This window comes from Mastigoproctus giganteus, chromosome 1 (assembly GCF_048544385.1).
Source record: "Mastigoproctus giganteus isolate SK-2022 chromosome 1, ASM4854438v1, whole genome shotgun sequence".
Taxonomy (NCBI): Eukaryota; Metazoa; Arthropoda; class Arachnida; order Uropygi; family Thelyphonidae; genus Mastigoproctus; species Mastigoproctus giganteus.
This window is the reverse complement of record NC_143575.1, coordinates 190,245,299-190,272,527: the sequence shown is the minus strand read 5'-3', so window position 1 is coordinate 190,272,527 and position 27,229 is coordinate 190,245,299. Positions and strand designations below refer to the sequence as shown.

Here is a 27,229-nt window from a genome sequence, read left to right as displayed (position 1 = left end):
TTAATAAAATATTTAAGATTGAAATCACTTTACACAATGTCTGCTGAAACTACATGGCATTTTCATTATTAAATAAATCCAATGCCTAGATTTAAATTTAATCCTTCTATTTTGTATCCATTTGAATAAATTAGATAATTGCTCTATATCAGGTCTTTAAATGAAGCCAGTATCCATGCATTAGAGAAGAACAGACTTGACAATTTATCACAAATTATGAAACAAAATAAACAAAAACATACAAAATTAACAAAAAATGACAATAAAACACACACACAATATATGTATATAAAAGAGCATGTTCTGAAAGGTTAAATTAAAAAAGCATTCTGTTTTGTTAATATAGAGATATTAAAAACAAAATAGCTGATTTATCTGATAAAAAAATTCCTTTTATTTAAGAGCTACACTTTGATAATACATTAAATTTATAATAATAATAAAAAAAAAAAAAGTCACTATATACATATTTACATGGATGGAATCAAAATATGGAGTTTTATGTATTCAATATAAAAGCATTTGAAATCATAAATATCATACATCTTTAATACACAGCTATCAGCTGCAAATTCTTCATCCTCAATATTTAATGAACTTTATTTACAACGTAAAAGGATTTTTCCAATAATATTTTCTTGGATCAGAGGACAATAATCATTGTTTAAAATATCACATGAAAAGAATTTTTACTATGTACATGGACGCAGTTCTAGGAAATCAGATTCCAATATCTTTTCAATTTTTTGTAGTGAGGTTTTTAATATGCTACTACTCTCTATATTACAAACTGTTGAATCCAAACTGAAAAGCTCAGGGGCTGATCTCGATTTTGATAAACTGACAGGATGACTTTTATGGTCGTGTGATGGTCCTGCATGCATTATTTTGTTTCTAGTCCTATGTAGCTGTTGGCTGAAATTCATATCAGCCAATGTGTTGAAGAATGGTTGTAACTGAACTAAAGATGTAATAGCAGCCATAGCTAGAAGAGGCTGGCCAGGTACAAAGGTTAGTCTTTCCTCACTGGGTACCTAACATGGAAAAACAGTTCCTAATATTATAATTCCCAAGTTCCTAAAAGTTATTTATTAAGGTATACACACAAACAACATTTTTAATTATAAAAGTTACAAATATATATTCACCTTAATAATCTAATTAAATCATTATACAGCAAACTTTCAGAATAATGGCACCTTCGGGGATTCAAGATTTCGATTTTTCTGTTATCTAGAAAGTTTTATTTTTAATATATTTAATGCAGAATAATGAGGCTAAATAAGAAATAGAGAGATTAATAATGCAATTTTATTAACTGCACATAAAAAAAAAGGTAAAGGTAAACTGCAGCTATTATCAACCCACTGCAGGATGGAAGCTTCTTCAACAATTCATGCTGAGGGAAATGGACCATAATCTGACACGCTGGTCCAGTGCAGGTTGGCAGATCGACCGTATTTAGCGGGGGGGGCTTGAACCCTAGTCTAACTCAAGGAGCGTGTGCTACTGCACTCCCGCTCCTGACCACTTGGCTACGGTGGATTACTAACTGCACATAAAAAAGCATAAACTTGTTGATGATGCATTGTTATATTCTGCCATTAATATACTCCTACTTAAGCTTTGTTCTATTTTCTTTATTACCGTATTTCCCCATGTATAAAATGCACCTTTTTTTGAAAAATGTGGGTTCTAAAAACTGGGTGCGTCTTATACAGTGGTTGTAGATTTTTTTACTTGCATTTCCCACTTTTTCACACTTGTTGTCTTTGCTCTCATTGTTTCGCACTTGTTACCAGTATATTAGGTTACGTTTTGCCACGTTCTGCCCAAAAATGGCTCAGAAAAGATTTTCGTACAGTGTTGAATTCAAGTTAAAAGCGATCCTGTTTGCAAAAGTGAATGGAAATCGTGCTGCTGAACGTAAGTTTGGTCCTCCTCCAACTGAGAAAACAATCCGAGACTGGCTACGGGAAGAAGAAACCCTACTGAAAACTCCACGGCAGAAGGCCATGAGAGGCAAGTCAGCAAAATGGCCTGATTTAGAGAGGGAATTGAATATATGGATTGAAGAGCAAAGGGCAAGTGGAATTCCTGTGTCCACAAAGATGGTTCAGCATGAGGCAAGAAGAATTGCTGATGAAAAAGAAGTTACTGATTTCAATGGAGGACACAATTGGTGTTTTAGGTTCATGAAACGGAATAGACATGCGTACACCCACCAGACTTGCCCAAAAGATGCCTGAAAGCTATGAGCAGAAGGTCCTTGAATTTCATCCTTTTGTCATTCAATGTCAGAAGACACATCAGTTTGAGCTGGGACAGATCGCAAATATGGACAAAGTCCCCCCTTCAATTTGACATCCCAAGTAACACAACTGTTGATAAGAAGGGGGTGAAAACTGTAACTGAAGAAAAGTGGTCTTTTCCAATGGCTCTTTTCATGCAGATGGAACCAAGCTGCCTCCTATGCTGATTTTCAAATGCAAAACAATGCCAAAAGAACACATTCCTCGAGGAGTGATTGTCCACATTCATGACAAGGGTTGGATGGATCAGGATGGGATGAAGATCTGGTTTCAGAAAGTTTGGAGCAGGAGACCAGGTGGGCTCTTATGCAAACTTGCCCTATTGCTGCTTGATCAGTTCAGGGCACACAACAAAAAATACAAAGATTGCTGCAGAGCAAAAAACAAAACTTGCCGTCATACCTGGAGGCTTGACATCCCAGGTCCAACCATTTGATGTTAGCATTAACAAACCCTTCAAAGTGGCCACGAGAGACTAATGGATGAAGTCTTCGGAGGACAATTTTACACCAGCAGGAAGAGTGAAGAAGCCAACTATAGGAGAAATTTGTACCTGGGTGAAAAGATCCTGGGATAATATCAAGATTGAGATCGTAGTCAAGTCATTTAAGAAGTGTGGCATTTCAAATGCCATAGATGGAACTGAGGACGAGGCAATATATGAAGACAGTGATTCGTCATCAGACACAGATGAGACAAGCTAATAGATGGGAGTTTTGACAGTGATGAGGAGTTGTATGAATTTTATGATGAATAAAACTTGAGTTCAATAACCTTATGTAATACATTTTTTTTTTCAAATTTCGGGTCCCAAAATTAAGGTGCGTCTTATACGTGGGGAAATACGGTATATCAAGTTTAGTCTGCACAGTGGTATAGTCACCATCCTCCCCACACCAGGTGGAAAAGGCCCCTGGTTAGAATCCTGTCAAATGATGCAAGGAACTTTTCACTCCATGGCTGAGTTAGTCGGTCTCAGGTGTAGATAGCAAGGTTCCCCCCCCCCCAGAAACTGGGGTTTTTTTGTCCAGCAAAACAGAAAAATCAACCAGAGAACACATGCAATTTACAGAGACAATACATATGGATATAAGAATTAACTTTCTGGGTGAGCTTAATGTAATAGTTGGGATTATATCAAGTTTGTCACTAAGCTTTAACGTTGTTCTTCTTTTCTTCTCTGTATCAAGTTTATTAACTTTAGGAGCTGTATTAGGTGGGGGGGTATTTTAAAATAAATGTAAAACAGCAGTATAATCCATGATATCAGAACAGTATTCACTTTCAAAATGGCGAACGTAAACAAATACAGTAATCATCTGACTTGCCGTTAGCTTGAATGTTCATTATTTGGGGTGCCATTATTTTGAGTCTACTGTGATACATTCATTCATAAAAAAAAACAAAAAAAACTGGTTATTTCCTATCTAATTATATGACAGTAAAATATCACTTTTATCAGATTTAACAAAAGTGATGCTCCATATTTATATCTGTTTTAAACAAAACCAGATAATTCATAGCTGTCAATTTTTGACTCTGAAAACACTGATGATTGGGTAACCATAAGCAGGAGAGAGAAGTGGGGGGGGGGGAGTTGGCCATAATGCAAAAAAACATGAGTTTTTTTTTTTTTTGTAAATCTGGAGGAAAACATTCTAAAAATTAAATTTTATTGACAACACACATTTTATAATAAAGAGCAGCAGGATTGTTTCTGAGTACAGTAGACTTCTCAAACATTAGCTTACCTAGAAGTTATAATAAATTATGCACAACCAAATTTACACAAAGATTGGTTATTTGGTTTTTAGGAGCATTAGCAACTAAGGCCATATTGCTCCGGGAATATGCGGTGGTCATTCCCTGACCTTTCCACATCCTCCGTATTTGGTGGTGACGGGCTTGAACCCAAAGAAACATCAAATGATCATGGTTTCTTCATGAAAGATACTGTTGCAAACTTTGCTATCTTTCAGCCACAATTAACCTCGATGGCACAACACTGGTAGAAATACACTAATGCTTTTGTTCACCATATATATAAAACATCACAAAGTTTGTCACCCATCAATGTGTTTTGACATTCCTAATATATTATATCTACTCATCTCACAGTGGTCTTTTATAATTCCATTTGACAAAGAAGGTGGCCTTAACTAATTTACTGATGTAGGAGAATGATGTTTTGTCTTGTATTTCAATGTCAGTTGGAGGAGTTGCCATCCTGTATATTTTATTTGAAAAGATATTGGTTTTTAATTAGATTCTTTTATGAAAATTTATTGCTTTCTGAATTTAGTGTGAGCCATCCTTGGAAGTGTCACATGTACTTGAAGTATACTATAAATGTTGCATTGGAAATGAAAAATTGCAGAATAAAGTTTGATTTTATTTATAGTTAACTAAACAATTATTTCAAACTACTATCAGGTGTTTATCGTAGTCGTATTTGTTCAATATATATAAGAAAAATATTCACAGAACTTTTTTTTCAATTCTAATTTTAACATAGTTTTACTAATTGTTTGAAAAAATAAAAAAGACAAAAAGAAACTGTTACCATTATGAAATGGAGAAGGATCAAACTGACTCAAAAAAATGGATTCTTCATTGTAAACTTAGACAGCCAGCACCTTTGGTAATTATAATATTATTATAATTACAAGTATTGATCTATAAAGTTTGTCAAGGATATTATTCTAAATGCTGATATCCAGTTTACACTTTTAAAAGTAATAAATATTAGCAGAATCCAGTCATCTTGTGACAGCCAAATTCTCCTTTATAACTTCTTACTAGCGGTGGTGGTAGTGGTGACACGAGTAATTAGAGACCTGTTAGTTTTACTTCTGTTCCGTGAAAAATAATGGAGTCACTGGTTAAAGAAGCATTGCAGGATCATCTAGACAAGACTGCAGCAATAATTCAGACACAGCATGGGTTTGTTAAGGAGAAATCTTGTCTGACCAATTTGATTGGATACTATGCTCTGGATGGAAAAAATAATTTTGATATCATGTACTTGGATTTCAGGAAAGCTTTTGATACTACTGGACATGGAAGACTGCTATACAAATTGGAGCAGTATGGCATTAAGGGCAAATTGCTACAATGGATAAAAGGTGGTTGAGTGGAAGACAACAGAGAGTGGTAATCAATGGACACTGCTCTTCATGGACTAATGTTATTAGTGAATTCCTCAGGGTTTGGTGTTGGTCCCATTGTTGTTTTGTATATTTATCAATGATATTGATGAAGGTATATCAGGTTTAGTGTCCAAGTTTGCAGATGATACAAAGGTTGGCAGGGTTGTTAATGACAGTATGATACTGCAACAGGATCTAGAAAAGCTGGACAGATGGGCTGAGAAGTGGCAACTGAAGTTTATTTAACACTGACAAATGCAAAGTACTATACTTCGCAAAGGTGCTACACTCAGGGTAGTGAGACATGGGGGTAATTGTGCAGTAAGATATGAAGTTTTCTGGCCAGTGCAGACAGGCTGCCAGAGCAGGTCATAGGGTCTTGTCAATGACATACAGGAATTTTGCTAGTAGGGATTAGGAGGTGATTATTGCCTTTGTATAAGGCAATGATCATGCAGAGCATTGAGTAGTGCATAGAGGTCTGGAGGGCTCATTTTAGGAAGGTTAGAGTTGCTAGAATGAGTACAGGAAAGGGCAACAAGATTGGTGAGGGGAACAAGGGGGTACTCTTACATGAAAGGCTTAAGTTCTGCAAATTGCAGTGTCTGGAGACTAGGCACCTGCAAGGTGATTTGATTGAGGTGTATAAGGCCTTGAATGGTTTGAGCAGGCTTAATGCTGATGGGGTTCTTCCTCTTACTCAGATTATAAACCTGTCTGGTCATAAACTGAAACTGAGGAAAGATAGTTGTAGAAAAGATGTGCAGAAATTTGCCTTTGGCCAGTGGGTAGTTGATTGCTGGAACACACCTCCATCATATTGCATATAGTAGAAGTTGATAGCTTAAATAAATTCAAGGAAGAAATGGACAAACTTTTAGAACAAATGGATGTGTGAAATGTTTTTTTTTTTTTTTTGGCTGATGCTGTATAAGCTTGCTTTCTTGCATCATATGCCTCTGCTAATGCTATTACACATGAAGTGGTAGATATGATTCAGTGCATCATCCAGAGCAATATCACTGCTTTACTGACTAGTGGCAAAAACCATGTTTGGCATATTCATCAAGTCAAAAGAACTCAAACTATCCCTTGAGTGATGGTAAGCATCATGGTGAAAACCAACTTTCCTTATATTTTGACATTACAGCTTTCATGACTGGCTACTAGAGAGTCCGCTCATTCAATGAATAGTCTTAAATAGTCTTGTCAAATGAATAGTCTTAAATAGTCTTGTCCAGCGATCACTGGCTGTGATTAGAGGGTGTCCAATAGTGTATATGTGGGGAAGGAAGGGGGGAATTGCCGAGGTCACTCACCATGATAAGGAGGAAGGTAACCTATGCTGTGCATATAGTATCTTTAAAAACTTCATACAACATACTATATGGCAATTTTTGTTTTCTCATCTATATCACTGCATCAAGGATAGTCAAATTAATGAAAATACCTATCTGGGAAAAAAAAAAAATAAACTCCAAACACTTCCTAATTCATTTCACAAATATATATACAGTAATACCTCGCTTAGCACAGCTTCAAACAGCACGGGTTTCACTATAACACAGTTTTCAATTAAGTTTAAGTCAAAAATTTACTGTACATATTAAAACTCTTTCAACAGCCTAGACACTTACTCTGCATATATGCTGCGTTATCATAACCTAGGTACATATACATATATGCTGCGGTGCCAACTCTGTTGTCTCACATGCACATGTGCCAATAGCTCTCCTCAGGCAGTCAGCGGCAGTGTGCAAGCATGATAGCTTTTCGAACTTTTCATTTCACAATTTATTTTTTACCTCTTTAAATACAATCAAAAATATATCTGCATCTTGGCTAGAAATCACTGCCAACAACATGCATTCTGTTTGGCAGCATGTTTCGCCCTGTTTGGCAGCATGTTTCGCCCCATTTGGCAAATGATTTCACTGGTTTTGAATCGCAAGTTCAGACAAATGCAAAGTACTACACTTTCAGACAATTGCAGAAGATGTGGGATTCGAAACTTTGGATACTGCCAATGTACGTGACTGCACTAACTCACATGCAAATGATTTAGATGATGGAACTCTCCTTGTAATTGATGAGCAAACTGCATATGAAGAAGAAGAGAAAAACAATTCTGAAGTGGATAACACTGAAGTGGCACCAAAAGTATTTTCAACAGAAGAATTGGAGAAAGTTTTTTTTTGGGGGGGGGGGGTACGTGGCCTGTGAGGCGATCACATAGCATCAAGACACAGCAAATTTTAGAAGAAGGAATTCGATGCTACAAAGGCTTGTACACCAATAAAAAGATAGACTACTTCAGACTTCATTATTGAAATACCAAAATAAACAATAAAGCTTTTTTTTCTTATCTTTCGTGATATTACCTTCATTTTTACAATATTTTTTTATTTCAAATCCTTTTAATTGGCTATCAAGCACAAACTATTTATAGATTTATTATAATTTGTTTATAGATTGTTTCTCTGGTACATATTCAGTTAAAACCCATTATAATTATACTTCAATCAGCACCGTTTCACATAACACAGAACAGTTTCGTTACCAATTGTCAGTGCTATGTGGGATACTGCTGTAAGAGGTCTTAGTTCTACTCTCAGTGATGTCCATTTCAATTAACATAAGTCATTTTTTCGTTTTTTTTTTTTATAAGGGGAGGAGGGGTTATGCTATTAGTTAAGAAACACATAAAATCCAAGGAAGTGAAGCCAGTCGACATCGATGGACAGGGCAGTGTCGAGTCAGTTTGGTGTGACATAAGCATAGGGAAATCAAAATTGAGAGTAGGAGTGTGCTATAGGCCTAATGACTCTGATGAGTATAATAAGATATTGTACAGGGAAATAGAGTGGGCCAGTAAATCAGGGAGTCTTATAATGGGGGATTTTAATTTCCCAGATATTGACTGGAATTTGTGGGTTGGTCACTCACACACTAGCAAGGTTTGTTTGTTTGTTATTTGGTTTTTAGGAGCATTAGCAACTAAGGCCATATTGCTCCGGGGATATGCAGTGGTCATTCCCTGACCTTTCCGCATCCTCCGTATTTGGTGGTGATGGGCTCGAACAACACTAGCAAGGCTTTTGTGGATTTATTGGATGATTGTTTTCTACATCAGCATGTTCGTGCGGCAACAAGAGGGAGCAATACTCTTGATCTGATTATCAGTAGTGATTCTTCATTCATTAAGAATCTGCAGATAAATGAACCACTAGGTGGCAGTGATCACAGTGTGTTGAAGTGGGATTTACTCAAGAAGGTAACTACCATCAGAGGTAAAGGGAAGGGTTTTTGTTTTCGTAAAGGCGACTATGATGGTCTGAGACAGTATTTAAATTCTATACAGTGGGACCAACTGATGATGTTACCAACAGCAAACTCAAAATGGGAAGCATTCAAGGAACTAATCTTGGAAGCTACCAGGCTTTACATACCAACTAAGAAATATTATTCAAGGTTTAGGCCTAAATGGTTGTCAGATGAACTAATGAGACATGTGGCAGAGAAGAAAAATCCATGGAATACATACAAATTAATGGGTGACATGGAAGCCTATGATAGATATAAGTTGGTCTGTAACCAAGTCACAAAGGAGATTAGGCAGGCAAAGGCAGACTACGAAAAATCCTTGGCAAAGGATGCAAAGAAAAACAGAAAAGAGTTCTTTACCTATTTAAACTCAAGAAGAAAAGGGATGAATCAGATTGGTCCACTGGATATTGATGGCTCAACAGTTGAGGATCCTGCTCAAGTGGCTATCAATCTAAACGAGTATTTTGCATCTACATTCACGCATGAGGAGAATGACGTAGATAAAGTAAACATTGGCAGTGAGCTAGATGATTTTGTAATAACTGAGAGGAAAGTGGAGGAGAGATTGTTGAGGATAAACATAAAAAAGGCACCTGGGGTGGATAGGATCTATCCAGTTATATTAAAGGAGGCAGCAAAGGAAGTAAGCAAACCCCTAGCCATAATTATGAGAGCTTCTTTGGACTCAGGGGAGGTACCCATAGACTGGAGATGTGCAAATGTAACCCCAATTCACAAAGGAGGATCAAAGGCTGACACAAGTAATTATATACCTGTTAGTTTAACTTCTGTTCCAGGTAAATTAATGGAGGCACTGGTTAAAGAAGCACTGCAGGATCATCTAGACAAGAATTCAGTTATAGCTCAGACGCAGCATGGTTTTGTTAAGGGCAGGTCTTGCCTGACCAATTTGATTGGATACTATGATGTAGTCACAAAAGAACTGGATGCAGGGAATAACTTTGATATTATATATTTGGATCTTAGAAAGGCTTTTGATACTGTTACACATGGAAGACTGCTGCATAAATTGGAGCAGTGTGGCATTGGAGGAAAAATGCTGCTATGGATAAGGGGATGGTTGAGTGTCAGAAGAGAGAGAGTGGTAATCAATGGACACTGCTCAACGTGGACTAATGTCATTAGTGGTGTTCCTCAGGGTTCAGTGTTGGGTCTGTTGTTGTTTTCGGTGTTTATGAATGATATTGATGATGGTATATCAAGTTTAATGTCCAAGTTTGCAGATGATACAAAGGTTGGCAGGGTTGTTAAGGACACTACTGATGCTATGCTGCTGCAACAGGATCTGGAAAGGTTGAACAGATGGGCTGAGAGGTGGCAAATGAAGTTTAACATTGACAAATGTAAAGTACTACATATGGGAAACAGTAACCACAGAGCAACGTATCAACTCTGCGGTACTACACTGACAGTTGTGGAGAATGAAAAGGACCTGGGGGTAATTGTGCAGGCAGATATGAAGTTCTCTGAGCAGTGCAGACGAGCTGCAAGAGTAGCTCATGGTGTCTTGTCAATGATATACAGGAATTTTTCTAGCAGGGATAAGGAGGTGATTATTCCATTGTATAAGGCAATGGTTAGGCCACATCTTGAGTACTGTATACAGGTCTGGAGGCCTCATTTCAAGAAGGATGTAGAGCTGCTGGAACGGGTACAGAGAAGGGCAACAAGATTAGTGAATGGAATAAAGGGTTGCTCTTACGAAGAAAGACTTAAGTTTTGTAAATTACAGAGTCTGGAGACTAGGCACCGGCGAGGTGATCTGATAGAGGTGTATAAGGCTTTGAATGGTTTGAGCATGCTCAATGTCAATGGGATTCTTCATCTTGCTCAGAATAATCACCTCAGAGGGCATAAATTCAAATTGAGGAAGGACACATGTCGGATAGATGTGCGGAAATTTGCCTTTGGCCAGCAGGTGGTTGGTTGGTGGAACCGATTTCCATCACTTGTTGAAGTTGATAGCCTAAACAAATTTAAGGGTGAAATGGGAGTGGTGTGTGTTTTTTTTTTTTTTTTTTTGTTTGGCTGATGCTGAATAAGCTTGCTTTGTTGCATCCAATGCCTCTACTAATGCTAATGCTAATAAAATAAGGCTATGGTTTTAAACTTGCTAAAAAAGAATAATGTAAACTTATTACTAAAAGACTAAAAAAAAATTTTAACTATTTATTTTACATCTGCCTATTTAAAATGGTGGCTTTGCACTTTGGAATAAGAAGTCTTTTTTTTTTTTTTTTTTTTTTTTTGGCAATCTTTCAAACAATTGTTCATCAACTGTTGCAAATTATTTTGTAATTATTGTTTTCATCATCTCAATGGAAGTAGGTTTCTGGGCATAGATCCATTTCTTATATGTCCCCACAAAAAATAGTCCACAGGCATTAAATCTGGAGATTGTGCAGGCCACTGAACTGGGCCACATCCTTTGATACATCTGTTTGGGAATTTTTCATTGAGAAATCTTCTCACCATTAATGAACAATGGGCAAGTGCACGATCCTGCACAAAGTATAAATCTTTACCAGCAATTTTCAGCCAGACAAAATCCTTGAGCATTGGAAGGTAACTCTCACTTTCAACATTTTCATCAAACAAATAAAGCCTTGTGACATCTTCAGCAAATTCCACCCCAGGCAGTCACTCCACCCAAGTTCAATTCTTGCTCAATCACAACATGTGGATTGGCAGCAGCTCAGAAACACAATTATGCCTATTTGCATGACCATTTAATTTAAAAATGGCTTCATCTGTCTACATGATTTGATTAATGAATTCCCCACATCTCAGGCATCTTCTTTGAAAACTGTAATCTCTTGTCGGAATCATCCTCATCCAAGGTATTTAACAATCTAGGAATACAGGCCTTATATCCAGAAGCCTTTAAAATTCTAATTATAGAGGTCTAAGGGGATAATTCAGTTCTGATGGCAATCTTCTGGATGATATTTGTGGACTTTTTAAAAAGAACATTCATATCCTATCAACATTTGATGCAGAAATAGATGAAGTGGGTCTTCTGCTTACCTAACCTTACCCATGAAGACGCCCAATTAAGTGATAACTCTAAACAACCCAGCGATATCATCAACCTAAGCTTGAAAACTCTCACAGATAGCCAACAGAACAGAAGCAAATTCAAAGAAGCTTTTCTCATAAAAATATTTGGACCCTAAACCATCAATAGAAAACAGGGATTAGAGTTCAACCCACAATATTTCCATCTTTTTAAAAATAAAATAGAAGAAACATGAGAAACTTGTCCGGAGGAGTAACCCACATACAACCCCTTCCAGACCACCAGAGCCAGCCTGCAAACCAACTCTGATGTCCAGAGTAGGAGAGCAAAGGTCATCTCAGGAGTCCACTACACAAGAACCCTGGATCGAGGACAAAAATCTAGGTACAATTCTATTGGCTATTGGAATTAATCTCTCACCTATAAATTAACTGCTGGCAGGGTTCAATTTAATCTCTTTGTCTTTACCTAATTTAATATCTGATTGTAACAATAATCCAAAATTAGAATTGTTTATTTGCAAATCATAATTATATATTGGTAAATATACAATTACGATTTGCAATACATTTACCATAATATTGGTAAATGTATTGAAATTTGTAACCCTTTCTATTTTTTCCCCCCAACAGCACAGTCTTATAATGGGTATTGGTAAAGATACCTGAAACGGTACCTTATGTATAGTAGTTTAGGCAAATAGCCTTAATAAAATGTATTATTAATTTCACATGGTATAAGAGTAGTATTATATTTAGTAATAATCTTAACGAAGTACTAAGTTTAATTTTTTATTTTATTACTTATATTTTATCTATAAATATTATTTATATCTCATAATTATAAAATAACCAAAATATTTAATATAAAAAACACTTATATTAACCCTTATGTTTCAATTTTTGTAGTGAAGGAGCCTATCTCATTAAAATACATTATAATTCTTCCTTGATTTATGGCACTTCAGCTAACGATCCGGAGGAGGTGAAACATAACTCAGGCATAAATTGGGCCTACTGTACATTGTATTATCCTTTGTGTAACTTAATTCAATGAATGCATATATCATTATCAAATTGGAAACTTTTAGTATCACTCCTCAAGCAATGTTCTAACACCCATAGGCCTGAATACAGGAAACAATCAGTTCCTGAAAAGTAGCCATAAATTAAATGTTTGCTATATTTGCCATGGTGGTTCAATTGTTTAAACTGTATCATTTCAGGAATAAATTACTTAATTTACCACATGATATAATAGTGTAGTATCTATCAATTCATTAACCTAATAACCACATTACTAAACTTAAACGCCGACCGGGCTAGCCGAGTGGGTAAAGTACCTGCCCGGCAACCCAAAGGTCGCGGGTTCGATTCCCGCCTCGGGCTTGGATCAAAGTACTGCAAAAACCTTGGGAGGTGCAATATGGCCACAGAAGCCGATGCGCCAACAACTACCAAATCAAATCAATCACTAAACTTAAACAAAAGATAACAAAATACAATAATTTTAAGCAATAAAAAAGTTCCACTCAGTAGCTCCTAAAAAGTGATCTAATCCGAAGCTGACTTTGCCAGCATGCTAAAAAGGTATACCCAGAATTAGTAATGATCCCACCATAATGAACGTGAAACAGAGGATTTGTTTGTTGCAAAATAACCAGATTAGATCGAGGGCATATCTGTTGAGAGTCCATGTCAATTCAGTACAACACAGTTCACTTTATGACTGGTTGGTGCATAAGAATTCACTGTATGTGACAATTCAGTGCATGACAAATTTCAGTTCACTTAACTCCCAAATAGGGCCTGAATATCTGTTTCATCAGTGTCTTAGACTCTCTAGCTACCTGAGAGTCTAGTGCCTTGTAGGATTGTGTGATTGACAGTAGTGGCTGCAGATAATTCACCCATGAGTTCATTGTTTTTAACACCTGTGCACAGGGCTCCCACTCCTTGGTTTTTCCACCCAGATTTGGGTTTTTTGATTGTCATCTGGGTTGATAGGTGTTTTTCACAAAAATATCTCATTATCTGGGTTTTTTCGGTAATTTTTAATTTTAAGTCAAAATTTATTTTTATTTCTTGTAAATACAATAAAATTTAATACATTTAATAACAGTTTACAATTTTCTTAATTTTATATTCTAATCATAATTTGTAATATCTCAAGTGCTTGTACAAAATACTACAAATGTAAAAGGATTTCAAAGTTTTCGCAGGGTTCTACACTATGAAATTACGCTTACATGTTCATACATGTAAGCATACATGATCGTGCTACTAACATGTATGCGCAGCCTATTGAGCAGGCGGAAGGCGGTCTTTACTGCACAGTATTTTGTGATCGTTCGTGGTATTATTGCATTATTTGGGGTGATTTTACATTTATGCGTATACTACATACAGTGATATAATAAATTTAAATTGTAGTGACTATTTCTATTTTATGTTAATGGATTAGTGATTTATTTTTTATTTTATAGAACATTTTAAATAAGATAATTGCTAATTAGCCATACCCACAAATTGCCCACAATGTCTGAAACTTGTTCCCCACAGAGAAAGATGAGTAAACATTAGCATTAGCATTAGTAGAGGCATTTGATGCAAGAAAGCAAGCTTATGCAGCATCAGCCAAAAAAAAAAAAAAAAAAAAAAACACCCACTTCCACTTCACCCCTCTGTTCGTTCAAAATACCTGTCCAGCTGAGCCTTAAACTTATTTAGGCTATCAACCTCCACCACAAGGGATGGAAGTCTGTTCCACCAACCAACCACCCTCTGGCTAAAGCAAATTTCCGCACGTCTATCCTACATCTGTCTTTCCTCAATTTGAATTTATGCCCTCTCAGGTGATTCCTCTGAGCTAGAGGAAGAATCCCATCAGCATTGAGCATGCTTAAACCATTCAAGGCTTTATACACCTCTATCAGATCACCTCGCTGGTGCCTAGTCTCCAGACACTGTAATTTGCAAAACCTAAGCCTTTCTTCGTAAGAAGAAAGGCTTATGTTTTGCGTAAACAGTGGTATACTCAAAATTTTAGAAATGAATGGTTAGAAGATCTGGAATTAAAGGATTGGTTGAAAGAAGACAGTAAGACAGTAATGAAAAAGGTGCATCTTACTGTATTTGTTGTGATATGAAATTAAAGAATGCCAATAAATCGATGTTACTAGTGCATAAAAATACAGTTAAACATAAAAAGTGCAAATATTGCTAAGACAAGTTCAACGTTAGACACGTTCTTCACAAAATGTAAACCTACGAGAATGAAGAAGTAGCAAAGGCAGAGTTAACAATTGCTGCACTCATTTCTGAGCATAATGTTCCATTTGCGCAATGTGATCACCTTATAGAAGCATGTAAGAAAGCATTTCATAATAGCAATATTGCAAAACAAGTTCAGATGAAGGCGACTACAGTCTCTTATCTTATACAAGATGGCATAGCCTATCATGAAAAATTATACATTTCTAACATATGCAGAAACAACAAGTTTTCAATGATAATAGATGAAAGTACAGATTTATCTTTATCACAAGTTCTAGCTGTTGTTGTTAGATATTTTGATATTCAAAAACTTGATGTTGTAGATGTGTTACTTGACACTGTTTGTGTTGAAAATGGTATTTCAGAAGGGCTTTATCAAGTTGTAAAAGATCTTTTCATAGGAAAAAACATTCAAATAAGTAATCTCGTTGGCTTTGATAGTGATAAATGTGCCACTATGATGAGTACTAAGAGTGGGTTCCAGTCATTGCTAAAAAAGGATGTACCATCAGTATTTATAATGGGATGTGTTTGCCATTCTTTTGCATTATGCGCTAGTCATTCAGTCAAGGTACTACCATCATATCTAGAAATATTTATAAAAGATATCTCTTGTTATTTTTCCCGTAGTAGTAAAAGATTAAACGAGTTCAAAATGATTTCAAGATGTTGTAGATACTAAGCATAAAATCCCCAAATTAGCACAAACACGTTGGTTATCCCGTGGCAATGTAATAAAAATTATTATTGAGCAGTGGGATGCGTTAGTTCTTTATTTTCAGTCTCAATCAAAAATTGATAAAATCGATGGTGCAGGGAATATTTACAATACTATGATCACCAAAGGAACTAAGCATATGTTGTTGTTTTTAGGATATGTACTGGAGAAAATAAACTGCCTGAATATTGAATTTCAATCTGAGCATTTCAGATTGCACTTACTTCATTCAATGGTTTCAATTGAGTATAAAAATATTCTTAGATTTTTCATAAAAGAAGTCATTACTTCGTGCAAGCTGGTCAAAATTGATCCAAGCAATGCAATAAATCATAAGCCTCTGAATAAAATATATTTGGGAGGCCGTTGTATGGCCTTATTAAATTCAACACCGCTTGGTGACAGTGAAAGCAGGTTTAAAAATGATTGTTTAAAATTTCTTGTTGAACTTTGTATGGAAATCAGAAAAAGATTTCCTCTAAATGATGGAATTATCGCCAGTCTCAATGTTCTTGACCCAGCAGTGATACATGATTGTGCCAATTTGCCATGCTCAATTTTCCATTTAGCAATGCAGTTCCCTCACCTTGTTTCCGAAGACAAACTAGATCTTCTAGATGATGAATGGAGATCATTTCATTTAAATCAAGATTTAGATTTCTCTTACAAAACCATCCCTGAGTTTTGGTATCTGTTACGTAATGTAAAAGATGGCTTTAATTATTCTAAATATGAGATTTTATCTAACTTTATGACCAGTCTAACTATTTTACCTCACTCTTCGGCAAGCATAGAAAGAATCTTCTCCCAAGTAAACACTATAAAAACAAAAGCCACAAACTCCCTTAAACCAGAAACTGTGAAAAATCAACTAATGGCAAAACAGGCGATAAATAGATCTAATCAAAATTGCTATACATGGAAACCTAAATCAGAATTGGAAAAAGAAGTCATACATGGAACTTGTCATAAAAGATACGAAGAATGTTTGAAAAAAATGAAAGAACTTCAAAAAATAAATGTGGAGGGAACTGAATGGGATGAAAATTCTGATTACAATTAAATAAAAGATATTTTTGCATGGTAAGTTTTATCTTATTTGTGTTGCTATACTATATGATGAAAACTAGGTTTTTTTTGGGTTTATTTAAGTTGCAATCTAAGTTTTTTTTAAATTTGTGAGTGGGAGCCCTGCCTGTGCAAGTATTTCAAGGCCACTCTTGTAGATAATCCTGTTCAACTGATGATTCTTTCTCATGACCTTGATGTAAGCAGTGATCTTAAACAATACTTAGTACCTTTCTGGATGAAATAGTACCTTTCTGGATGAAATGAAGAAATGAGTAAAAATGCTTTAGAGAGATATAAAATTGGACTCCTTAGGGACTGAGGTATCTAATAATCTGCCTATAATGCTTACTCACTTTAAACATAAGAATGATCAAATGCAGATTTCTCTGGTTCAGATGGTTTTAATTTTATTGAGAACTCTTTTGTTCAAGAACTGGATAATATTTTCTGTAATAAAGATAGGTGGATTAGAATCAGGGTATGTCTGCTGAGGGTCCATGTCAATTTTGTGATAGCATGTCAAAAAGGTATACCTGGGATTAGTAATTGTCCCACCATAATTAAGGTGAAACGGAGGATTTTGTTGTTGCAGAATGACCAGATTAGAACTAAAGAACTGTCATGTGCTGAATTTTCACAGTGTGGGCCAGTTCGGCACATGACATTTCATTGGACAAGACAATTTGGTATATGATAGTCTGTGCATGACATTCAGTGTATGATATAACCTGATGTGTAACAAATATTACGTACCATATTTATCTAATTTGGGGAGTACAATGAATTTGGTGAATTCTATGCAAGAAATCAATGTATGACAGAAAATGCAAACTTTCATATTTGTTGAGCCTATCTAAATTTCATTAAAATCAGAGAAATAGAAATTAATTATATCTTTTTAAAAATAAAATAGAAGAAATGAGAAACCCAGAAAAGAAAACAGGCCACTTATCCAAAGAAATAGCCCACATACAACCCCTTCCAGATCACCAGAACCAGCTTGCAACCCAACCTAATGTCCAGAGTAGGAGAGCAAAGGTCACCTCAGAAGCCCACTACATAAGAACCTCGGATAGACAATAAAAATCCTTACACAATTCTATTGTTACTGGAATTAATCCCTCACCTATGAATTAACTGCTGGCAGGGCTCTTGCCTGTATGCACATCAGGTTTCTGGGAGCATCAGCAAATAAGAATTTATTCTCTTTATATTTATCTAACTTAATATCTGATTGTTGTTTCTTTTTTTTTTTTTTTTTTTTTTTTGTAGTTGTTGGCCCATCGGCTTCTGTGGCCATAGTGCACCTCCCAAGGTTTTTGCAGTACTCTGATCCAAGCCCGAGGCGGGATTCGAACCCGTGACCGTTGGGTTGCCAGGCAAGCACGTTACCCACCCGGCTATCTGATTGTAACAATAATCCAAACTTAGAATTGTTTATTTGCAAATTGTAATTGTAATGTTCATAATATTGGTAATTGTAATCATAATATTGATAGTTGTAATTGTAATTGTAATACAGTCTGTCCCCGACATACATAAGAGAACTTCTTATGCAAGTTGAGTTTTATATAACTCGGAAATGACTAATAAAATATTGTTACTATATCCCTGATATGCCAAAATTACAAAACCCACATATCCTCAGAAGAATGAAGATTGATTGATTGATGGTTTTTATGGCACAAGGCGACTAAGACCATGATGCACCAGAAGAATGAAGAAAAAATAGTTAAATACCATAACAATTAAAAACTTAATCTGGGAACAGCAGTGAAGTAGTACCGCTTTCACTTATTCTCTTAGGCGGCACCATGCTAATGGTCAAACTGAAATTTTCTTTGAAGAACTTCACAGGGTTAAAAAAAAATGTTCTTGCTTGTAATCCAGCATGATCACTAGGTCAGGGGAGTTTACAACAGATCATCAATACAAACATTAGTCGTATTTAGCAGTCAGGGGCTTGAACCCCAGTCCACTCAAAGAGCATGTGCTACTGCACTCATGCTCCCAACCACTCGGCTATGGATGCTGTCATACCTTGCGATATGCAAATGAAGCACGCACTACATGATGATAGCTTGTTGAAGTTGTTGAAAATAGTTGGACAACATGAATTTTAACTTCAAAACAATAACCTGATGTGTAACAAATATTACATACAAAATGTAAACTAAAGCTCCCACTTCGCTCTCAAACAAAACTGAACTCACTCTACAAACAGGAAAGAAAGGAAGGAAAGGATGTAGAGATGAATGGCTAGAGTGTAATTCTCCTAAGTAACAGACAATGGGACACAGTCCATGTGGCTTGAACATTGTGAGGGTTTCGCTGAAGTGCTTCGACGTAGTTCACCTGTCTCAAACACATGTTGTCGAATATTTCTTCAGAATTTTTAAAGCAGAAAATGAAATGTTAGCTCTAGTTATTTCCTAGATTCTAGTTACGCTGCAAGTTATTATCCAACATAATTTGTATGGCAACAAAAAAAAAAAAAAAAAAACTTATACTTATTGTTCCTTCATTCAACTTCACTCATATATTATACAGAAAGTACTTTATGATTTTACCAAAAAAATTTACGTAACTTGGACTTATGTAGGTTGGGGATTAACTGTATTGGTAACTGTATTCAAATTTGTAACACTTTCTATTTTTGTTCCCCCAAAAGCATGGTCTGATGATGGGTATCGGTAAGATACCTGAAACATTACCTTAATGTATAGTAGTTTAGGTGAATAGCTTAATAAACTATATTATTAATTTCATATGATATAAGAGCATTATTATATTTATTAATAATCTTAATGGAAAACAACCACCTCTTTCCCTAACTATTAGTACTTCGTTCCCGTGGAGCCATCTTTGGAGTATGTAGCACTGCCACTGTCTGTCCCCCTTATTGATGTTCTTTGACAGTGGCATAATGGAGTGGCCTGATGGAGAGTCGACCGGTTCTGCAGGTTCTTTGGTTTAGAAAAGAACTGCAGCAATGACTTCTGGTGAGTCTTTCTCTCTTTTAACATATTGTAGTAGGCCTTCAATATGTTAGTAACAGCTCTTTGGCTGGAAGAGCTGCATTCTCAGTCTGGGTAATTAACACAGAGTTCCACAGCATGTTTGTATTTGTGCCAAAGCTGATTGAAGTGTCTTTGTGGTGAAGGTCCCAATTGGCACAATCTTCTGCTCTTCCTTCTCAGAATCCTGTTCAGCCAGTTGTCTAAATCCTGTTTAACAAGAGGCTCACCATGGCTTTGCAGCAACTCACTGATATCATCAATTAACCTTGTCAAGGCCAACATCCTCCTCAGCCGTCTGAGTGACATCTTCAGCCACTGCAGAAACTGGCTCAAACTCAAGAAAGTAAGACTGCATCAGGCCACAATTTCCTCCACATGCCATTCATGAATAATTGTGAGACTTCTTTCCAGGCTGCAGCAATGTTACTTATGGCCTCAAGAATGTTGTAGAACCTCCAGTAGTCCCTCACAGTCAATGACTTGGATGTCTGACTTCCCTCGACAATCGCTTTGAAGGTCGTATGCAAATAGTACACCTTGAAGGTGCAATACCGCTCTAATCCATTGGCTTCAACAGTGAGGTGGCAAATAAAAGACTTTCACATTCAGAATGTCATTAGGGATATCTTCAAGGTTGGCTGGATATCCTGGAGCATTGTCGAGGACTAAAACAACATTTCTCGGCAAGTTGTTTTCTGCACAAAATTGAGCCACCTCTGGACAAAAGTATGAAGTGTACCATTCACTAAAAAGGGTCTGGGTCACTGAAGCCTTCTTATTAGAGCACCAAAAAACAGGAAGTCTTCACAATGCTCTTCATAACACGTGGATTCTCTGAATGGTACATCAACATCGGCTTTAACTTAAAAGTGCCTGAAGCATTACCACCCAGAAGTAATGTAAGCTGATCTTTTTCAGCCTTAAAACCAGGGCAGACTTCTCTTCACAAGCTATGTACGTTCTACCAGCCATCTTCTTCCAGTACAGCACCGTTTCATCAACAATAAAAACCAAGTTTGGAATATAGCAGCCTTCATCCATTAACTTTTGGAATATGAGAAAATATTCCTCAGCACCTGCAGTGTCAGCAGTCGCTGCCTCACCAGTAATTTTTACATAGCAAATTCTGGTCCAGTTTATGAACTGGGAAAACCAGCCCCTGCTAGCCGAAAATTATTCAGTCCCTCCCTCCTCATTAATTTCATCAAACAAACTCCTAGCTTTGTCCATAGCCACTGCCTGTGTTATAGGAATGTTATTTTGGTTCATATAGTCTATCCACAGCACTAATAATTTCTCCATCTTCTCCATTACTCACTCCTTGAATAAGTTGTTCTAGAAACTCTTACATTAACAATTCCTTTATTATAAATCAACAGGGATTACCTTTATTTTAGATATAGGCTTCTTTTCCAACTCTCCTAGTCCAACTCGCTAATACTTCTTGAGGATGGCGATATCAATTTTGCAAAACAGGTGGGACATCTTCCCCACTCTCAGAACCATAGTGTTCAGACCGTGCGGTCTCAACAATGAGCGCTCAAGACTTCTGTCTTCAAACACCATACCTCTGGCAGCAAGGAAACCATTACGTGGATTGGCATAAAATTAGATTTTTGAAGGTCTAAACAGTTTAATAAATATGGACCGATTATTTCTTTTGGTCCTGTAGCTGGACTTTAGAGTTAAATTTAGGGGTCTAATAAAATTGGATATTGGGGGGGGGGGGATTATTCTCTACATTCCTTAAGTCGGACTAGAACTTTTCGGGCGTCAAACACCATACCTCTGTGAACAGGACCTGTGCCAGAGATATGGTGTTTGAAGACAGAAGTCTTGAGCACTCATTGTTGAGACCGCACGGTCTGAACACTACGGTTCTGAGAGCGGGGAAGATGTCCCACCTGTTTTGCAAAATTGACATCGCCATCCTCAAGAAGTATTAGCGAGTTGGACTAGGAGAGTTGGAAAAGAAGCTTCCTACATCTTCCTACTTCCTACTTCGACAACAACAGATGGAAGTTGATAGCGACAGATTCATCCCCTTCCTTTTAGAATTTATAAAAGTAAAGAAGTCTTTGCTGTTTTTCTTTGCATCTTTTGCCAAAGATTTCTCATAATCTGTCTTTGCTTGCCTAACCTCCTTTATGATTTGATTACAGACTAAAATAAAGGTAATCCCTCTTGATTTATAATATAATAGGATATAGGAATTATCGAGCACTTAATAGCTCTCAATTATCAAATTAACAATTCCTGTATGTGACTGCTTGATCTTCTCAGCATTATTCATAATGGTCTTAACAGTAGAAGGTGCTAAGTTTAAGGTCTTGCATACCTCCAAATGCCGCTCACCAGATTCCATATGACAAAAAATGTCCATTTTCACTTCAATAATTAGAGATTTGCAGCTGTTTTTAACAAGTGCAGATACAGATTCACAATGCTTAGAAGACATGGTTACACAATCTATTTAAAATAACAAGGAACTAATGAACATGAGAAATTAATAAAATTTAAGGCACAACACATGCACACTGGCGGACGAGGAGAATGCAATTGACATCGATACTAGAGCCACCTAGGTACCCACTTCCTGTACTGCGTTTACAAATTTTCTTTTTATATGTATTCTTTTTCCATTATTATTTTAAAAGGGTGTTCATGTGAAACAGAGTAAAAAGAAGCATCATAAAGTGAGGCCTACCTGTATTCTAATTATATCTACAATATCGTAATATACTCCATTATATATACAATTGCTGTCTAATTATTACACTTTTGCTTATCATTTAATAAGCAAAAATTCGGCTTTTGCTGAAAAATACAGTTACCCTCTAAATTACGTTAGGTTGTGAGGGCTTACATGTTAATGTGTTACTGAAGAAGGGGGAGTGAAGTTCTTGGTTTATTTGGGAAAGCCAGGTGTGGGATGAATGTTTATACAGGTTCGGAATTGACTTAGGTGTAGCCAACTGAAGGATGTTTTGGTTTAAACCTGGTAGATTTAACCCACAATTCTGTGAGATGCTGTCACAGACATTCTCTCAGGTAAGCCAAGCTGGGCTTCCTACCTGAGATTCTAAAACACTGATGGCACTGATATTTGTTAGACTCAAGTCAAGTGGACCTATTTTTTCAGCAAAGGCCAGAGTGCCTGTGAGAACTAAAATTTTCCACTTGCAATTTCACCATGATGGGACTGTTAATAACCCTGGGTATAACTCCCATATGCAATATGGCACCTAGCAACTGGGGTTACCACACAGATGCGAACCAATATAAGCAGGGGTCGAGGTATGGAACCCACAAAACACAGAGGAATGCTGCTTTCTCTGTATTACCATGCAACAGTAAGTGGTAGATGATTCTCATCAACTGGTGCAATACCATCACTTGGGCTAACTGGAGGCTTAAAGTGGTGGAACCCATGTTTATTCTCCAGAGCAAGATTCTGGCAACCTCCACATCTCTTCCAACATGCAGTATAATTGGGGTCTTTTGAGGTTATGATGGACATCATGACGAGATCCAACCTTCCTTACATTTCAAGGGTACAACTCAAAAACGGTGTACACAGCTAGAAGAAACTTTCGCCTGTCATTGTGGAAGTTAATAGTTTAAATAAATTCAATCATATGCTATAATGCTAATGCTATTTTTGTAAGAGTGTAATTAATATTAGAAGTGTTTTTATTAGGTCCATAAACTATATATTCATAGCAATAAAAAGACGATTTTATAACATAACTGTAATCACATTAGCATTAGCAGAGTCATGTGATGCAAGAAAGCAAGCTTATACAGCATTAGTAAAATAAAAAAAACAAACTTCCCACTTCACCCAACCATTTGCTCCATAAGTTTGTTGACTTCTTCATGCTATCAACTTCGACAACAACAGATGGAAGTTGATAGCGACAGATTCATCCCCTTCCTTTTAGAATTTACAAAAGTAAAGAAGTCTTTGCTGTTTTTTCTTTGCATCTTTTGCCAAAGATTTCTCATAATCTGCCTTTGCTTGCCTAACCTCCTTTATGATTTGATTACAGACTAGCTTATATCCACCATAGACTTCTGTGTTTCCTGATAATTTCTATGCACCCCATGCATATTTCTTTTCTGCCACAAGTCTCATTAGTTCATCTGACATACATTTCGGCCTAAACCTAGAACAGTATTTCTTAGTTGGAACAAAAAGCCTAGTAGCTTCCAAGGTTACATCCTCGAATGCTTCCCATTTATAATTTACTATTGGTAACATCATCAGCTGATCCCCTGTATAGAATTTAAAAAAAAAAATCACTGGGACCACTGTAGTCACCCTTACGAATGCAAAAACCCCTCCCTTTAATCCCTGATAGTAGTTACATCTTTAAGTAAGTCCACATCAGTACACTGTGAGCACTGCCAACTAGAGGCTCCTTTATCTGTAAATTCCTAATGCATGAATAATCACTGCTGATAATTAGATCAAGAGTGTTACTCCCTCTGGTTGCCTCCCTAACATGCTGCTGTAGAAAACAGACATCCAATAAATTCATAAAAGCCTTGCTAGTGTGCAAGTGAACAATCCGCAAGTTCCAGTTAATATCTGGGAAGTTAAAATCTCTCATTATAAGACACTCTGATTTACTGGCCCACTCTATTTCTCTGTATAACAAACTGCTACCCTCATTTTTGCTTTCCCAGTGCTTATGTCACACCACACAGACTCAACACTGCTCTGTCCATCTATGTCAACTGGATGCACTTCCTTAGATTTTATGTGTTTCTTAACTAACAGAATAACCTCTCCTCCCTTCCTATCCTCTCTGTACACAATGTACTCCCCAAATTCCAATTCTGCATTCCTTATATCTGTGTGACACAACGTCTCTGATATCCCAACAATATCCACTTTTGATGTCTTGACCAGCACTTCAAATTCATCAAATTTATTTATCAAATTCCTAGCATTGGTGTACATGCAAGTATACATGCACCTGTTCTTACTCTTAGTTACACTAACACAGCCAATGTATTTACTTGTTTCATGACTCCCAGCAATTCCTGAAATCCCCAGCAACTTGCTTTCCGGGCTGCTGCTCATTCCAATAGAAGCAGTGGAAGAATCACTTCCACTTCTTCCTGTGGCTGCTGTTAATCTATTAGTCTGTGAATCCTCTCCCCTAGCAGTTTTCTGACCCTCCTAACATTGCCTCAATAGCATCAGCAAATATTCTTTCACCCTTTCTATTTAAGTGTATCCCATCCCTGAAGAAACAATCTCTCCAGTTAACAAGCACAGGCCACGCTAAGAAAAATTTTACCCCATGAGGCTTGCACAATCTCTCCAGGGCCAAATTGATTGACAAGGCTCTCATCATTTTTGCCAAATAACCAAGATTAGTGTAGCATGATTATATCATATCTCTTAGTTTTGAGTGTTATTTTTAAATTAAATTTAAAATAAAATCATACATCAGAACAGAGCAGTAAAGAATTCAAATTAGCAGGAATGCTTTGGCTCAGGGAAGACCTGCCCAGAATAATTCTATGAAGTAGGATTATATTATGTGCTCTACTTGTTCCTCTCTGCAAAGCTACCTTAGCAGAACATGATACAACCAAACAGCATGTCTTTGTGTGTGTGTGTGTTCAAAATTAGGAGGTTATATGAAAATTCACATCTTTGATGATTCAGATGATGACTTAAGAATAGGGCTGATGCTCTCAGAGCATTAAAAGTGAAAGGCCCGACAAGCACTCAACTTCTCAGCTCAATGCTAGAGCCCATGTGCTAGTATCAGACAACAAAATAATATCCTCCACAGCAGAGATCCTTGGTCCCCCAGGAAGTAGTTATAGTTGGTGACTCAACTGTCTAGGGAAACAGGAAATATATTTTGCAAAAAAAGAACAGAGAAAACAAGGCCAAGGGTGTTAGGTTGGTTAGAAAACTGCTAGCCTGGGGAAAGGGTGAACACAGACTTTTATTACACTGCTTCTAGTGGAACATGCAGCATGCTGGACAGCATGGCATCGAGGATCTCCGGGCCTGCTGGAGTTCCTTGTGGAATAAACAAATACATAGGCTGTTTAAGGGTTACTTAGCGGGAAAATCAGGTCCATGTATACTTGAGTGTCTAATGTTAGGAGCATACTAATAAATTGATGAAGCTGAACTACTGGGCAAATCATCAAATGCACACATACTGTAGAGATATTGGAGAAATAGTTTCTCCAATATCCTTACAGACATAAGGTATGCATAATTTGAATATGGGGAGTACATGGACAAAAACAACAGAGGGAGAGGGGATTCTGGTTTTATTTAAGAAGCATATAAAATCTAGTGCTGTGCAACCAGTTTACACGGGTCACTAGTACAATGTTGAGTCAGTTTGGTGTGACACAAGCAATAGGAAAACTAAAATAAGAGTAGGAGTGTGTTATAGCCATAATGACAGAGAAGTATACAGCAAATTCTGAATGGGGTGGCATTTGGGGAAGTAATCGTAGGAGCTACTAGGCTTTTTTTTTCATGACAACTAACAGATACTGATCAAGGCTTGGACCTAAAGGGATGTCAGATAATAAGACTTGTGGGAGAGAAGAAAAATGAATGGGAGGTATATAGATTATTAAGTGATATAGAAGCCTAGAGTACAATGTAAACTAGTTTGCAATCAAGTCACAAAGGAGGTTAAGGCATATTACAAGAAGTTTCTGGTAAAGTATGCAAAGAAAAGCAGGAAAGGCTGAAGCTGAGCATCCCCCATGGCCTGCACAATATGAGACTTAAATATTATTGAGTCAGGGCATATTTGGTTATGAGAGTGAAAAGCATATTTATTCTTCTTTACTACTTGTTCCATGTAAAATACTTTGTTTTAAAAGCAAAGAGTGGCTTAACGCCATATTAGTGCACACCTGTAACCCTATATATATATATATATATATTTAAGATGTTAGTTATAGAGGTAGAGTCTAATGGTGTATTATAATCAAAATTTAGCAGGTTATAGTGTATACCGAGAAAAAACCGTACGATATAACAGCCCTATATATATATATATATATATATATATATATATATATATATATATAACCATACAAATAAATTAGAATAAGTATTAAAATAAAAATAAAAAATTAAAAAATTAATGTATGTTTTACATATATTTTTAAAATAAATAAAATAAATAAAAATAATAAAATAAAAAATATATGCTGTACCCCTTTTTATTTTTATTATCAAAGATTCCGTTTCCAACTATATTTAAACATTATTCAAATATATGTATAATTGTGTGTGTGTGTGTGTGTGTAAAC

At 36.4% G+C, this 27,229-nt stretch overlaps 1 protein-coding gene across 1 annotated transcript in view; it reads right to left on the bottom strand.

Moving 5' to 3' along the window:
* Positions 1-692: 692 nt before the first annotated feature.
* LOC150091387 (protein DOP1A) overlaps positions 693-27,229 on the bottom strand; it is a 519,845-nt gene continuing 493,308 nt past the window's right edge. The window contains exon 30 of the mRNA XM_090390176.1: positions 693-1,034. Coding sequence (XP_090246302.1) covers positions 693-1,034 — 342 coding nt within the window. The remainder of the gene's footprint in view (positions 1,035-27,229) is intronic.